Consider the following 2619-nt stretch of genomic DNA (forward strand, 5'->3'; position numbering starts at 1 on the left):
AGGGTTTCACTGTATGTAGCTTTGGAGCCTATCCTGGAACTAGCTCTTGCAGACCAGGCTAGCCTTGAATTTACAGAGATCCTCCTGCCTCTGCCTCCAAGTGCTGGGATTAAAGACGTGTGCCACCAACGTCCAGCAGTGAGTATATTTATAAAGATGTGTGTGTATAACATATATGAGAATAAGGGATTAATACGCAAAATTCATAATAAACAAATACATTTCTACATTTCAATAGCTGAAAAACAAATATCCTGATTTAAATAGACTAAGCCTACAATCTCATAATCCCAGTTTTCTTTCTAAAGCCTCAAAGTAGTAATAACTTCAAATGTGCATCAACAGGTGAGCAAGTTGTGATACACCTAAATGGCGTGGGAGGTCCTTCTGTCTATGTGTTGATTTTATTGGTTAACAAATAAAGAACTGCTTTGAGCCTATGGCAGGGGAGAACAGGACTAGGCAGGAAAGCTAGGCTGAATGCTGGGACAAAAAAGGTCAGAGTCAGAGAGAAGCCATGGAGCCAACAGAGACAGACACTGGGAACTTTAGCTAGTAAGCCACAGCCACGTGGCAATATACAGATTAATGGAGATGGGTTAAATTAATATGTAAGAGTTAGCCAATAAGAAGCTAGAGCTAATAGGCCAAGCAGTAATTTAATTAATATAGTTTCTGTGTGATTATTTCAGGGTTAAGCAGCCTGGAACAAACAAGTGCCCTTCTTCCAACACCTATAGAAATGAATAATACTTTTTTAAAATAGAGAAATGTGCAACATGGTAGAATTTCAAAGTAATTATGTCATGCCATATATAAAAAGCAAAATACAATATGATTCCATTTATACAGAACTCAAGACAATTCTACAGACACAACAACCTTTCTGAGTCACAGATTTACCTGGTTGGTGTTCTGATCACAGCAACAGCTGACAAACTGTACCAGATGAATATAAACGTGCCCTGCTATACCTAGTAACACAACCTTAAAATAGTGAACTCACACACAGTGGACCATCCTCGGTGCTTACAGTCAGGCTCATGCTTTCTTGATTTTTCTGTGTTGATTGAATTTATTTTTGCAACAGTAACAGAAAGTTTTGTTACTTAAAAACATCTGTATTATACAATAACAACAGCTACACAGGAAAAATAGTGAGTCACCAAAAAAGCAGCAAGATGACAGGTGACACACACCAGAATGCTTTCATCATAACTTAACATTCAAGTTCATTTAACAACCTATCCCCTAAAGTGCTTATCTATAAGAACTTGAGAATTTGCTGGAGACATCTTTGTTTGGGTGTCATACTCATAACAAAATCACCAAAAACATAAAGGGAAGGAATCATCTTTACTTATATATGGATCTCAGAAGAACCAACAAGTTTCAAATCCTGTTAAACAAGCCCAAATTCTTTAAACATAAAGTGTAAATTTTTTTGTGATTCAGATTACAGGGGAAAAGCAGTTAAAATGTGTAAAGTAGCCATTCTGTAATAAAATCTTTATTTTAGACATGGAGCTTCAGTTACCTACTGGGAAACTGGGCATGTGGGAGTCAGCATGGGGGTGCACACCTATAATCCTAGCTCTTAGCGGCTACAGCAGGAGGAGCCTAAGCTACAGGCCAGCCTGGGCTACTTAGTATACCCTGCCTTAAAGAGAAATGTGGGTTGACAACAAGCCCTCAAGTGTGTAAACTGAAGGCTCTTTACTCCAGACTCTTCTATGCCCGGTCCCACTCTTAGACCAAAGCCCTGCAAGGAAAACTGTTAGAAGCACTCCAAACAGAAGATGTTCTTAAAAAAAAAAAAAATGGTTTTGATTAACGATAACATCATGATTTTCTCTAGATTCACAGATGTAAATCTGTTTTTCTTCTCAATAGCTATGGATAATCATTATTCCTATTGATGGACTTGGTGTTTCTAATTTTTGTTCCTACCCAAAACCCTAAAATCTTAAAATATATATTGTATATATACATGCTTTAACATGTGCTGATTTTTCCTCAGTAAACAGAGCTCTCCCAAAAAGAAACTACTGTGTCAAAAGGAACATTTGTGTATGTGCGCCTATTTATTACACTGAAGCTCTTCTTATATATTCCACACTAGCCTCAGACTTTTTTTTCTCTTTAGGAATTAAATCTAGGGCCTTACATATTGTACACATTCTACCACTGACCTACATCACCATCCCCACTTTTTGAAAGATAATATATTAATTCCTTGAGAGTTTCAAACAATGTATTTTTATCAAAGCCTTTTTTGTTGTTCTTTGTGTGTATATGGTTTCAGCGCTGACCAGTATGAGTTTTGGATAACCATTAAGGGGGTTCATCTCTGGAAGAGGCTAATTCTCCCCCTCCCAGCAATCATTAGTTTCTACAGGTTTATTTATTTATTTATTTGTGATTAAACAACTTTATTTTTTCTTTAAAAAAAAAAAAAGGTATTTTCAATGTATGAATGAATTGCACCCCAAAACTCAAATGTGGTTTCTCCGTGGGCGACTTAAGCTTGTGCACTGAGCCTTGCATTTCTTACCTCCCCTTTTGTGTTTTCTTTATAGACTGCAGGGTGTTAGGAATGCAAGTGATATTTTTTTTTCC

At 36.8% G+C, this 2619-nt stretch overlaps 1 protein-coding gene across 1 annotated transcript in view; it reads right to left on the minus strand.

Annotated features, from left to right (window-relative positions):
- Positions 1 to 2619, minus strand: part of Vwa8 (von Willebrand factor A domain containing 8) — a 317895-nt gene that overhangs the window by 281202 nt on the left and 34074 nt on the right. Inside the window, exon 3 of the mRNA XM_005370880.3 lies at positions 904 to 974. Within this exon, the coding sequence (XP_005370937.1) occupies positions 904 to 974 (71 nt within the window). The remainder of the gene's footprint in view (positions 1 to 903; positions 975 to 2619) is intronic.

This window comes from Microtus ochrogaster, unplaced genomic scaffold (assembly GCF_000317375.1).
Source record: "Microtus ochrogaster isolate Prairie Vole_2 unplaced genomic scaffold, MicOch1.0 UNK88, whole genome shotgun sequence".
NCBI classification, from domain to species: Eukaryota; Metazoa; Chordata; class Mammalia; order Rodentia; family Cricetidae; genus Microtus; species Microtus ochrogaster.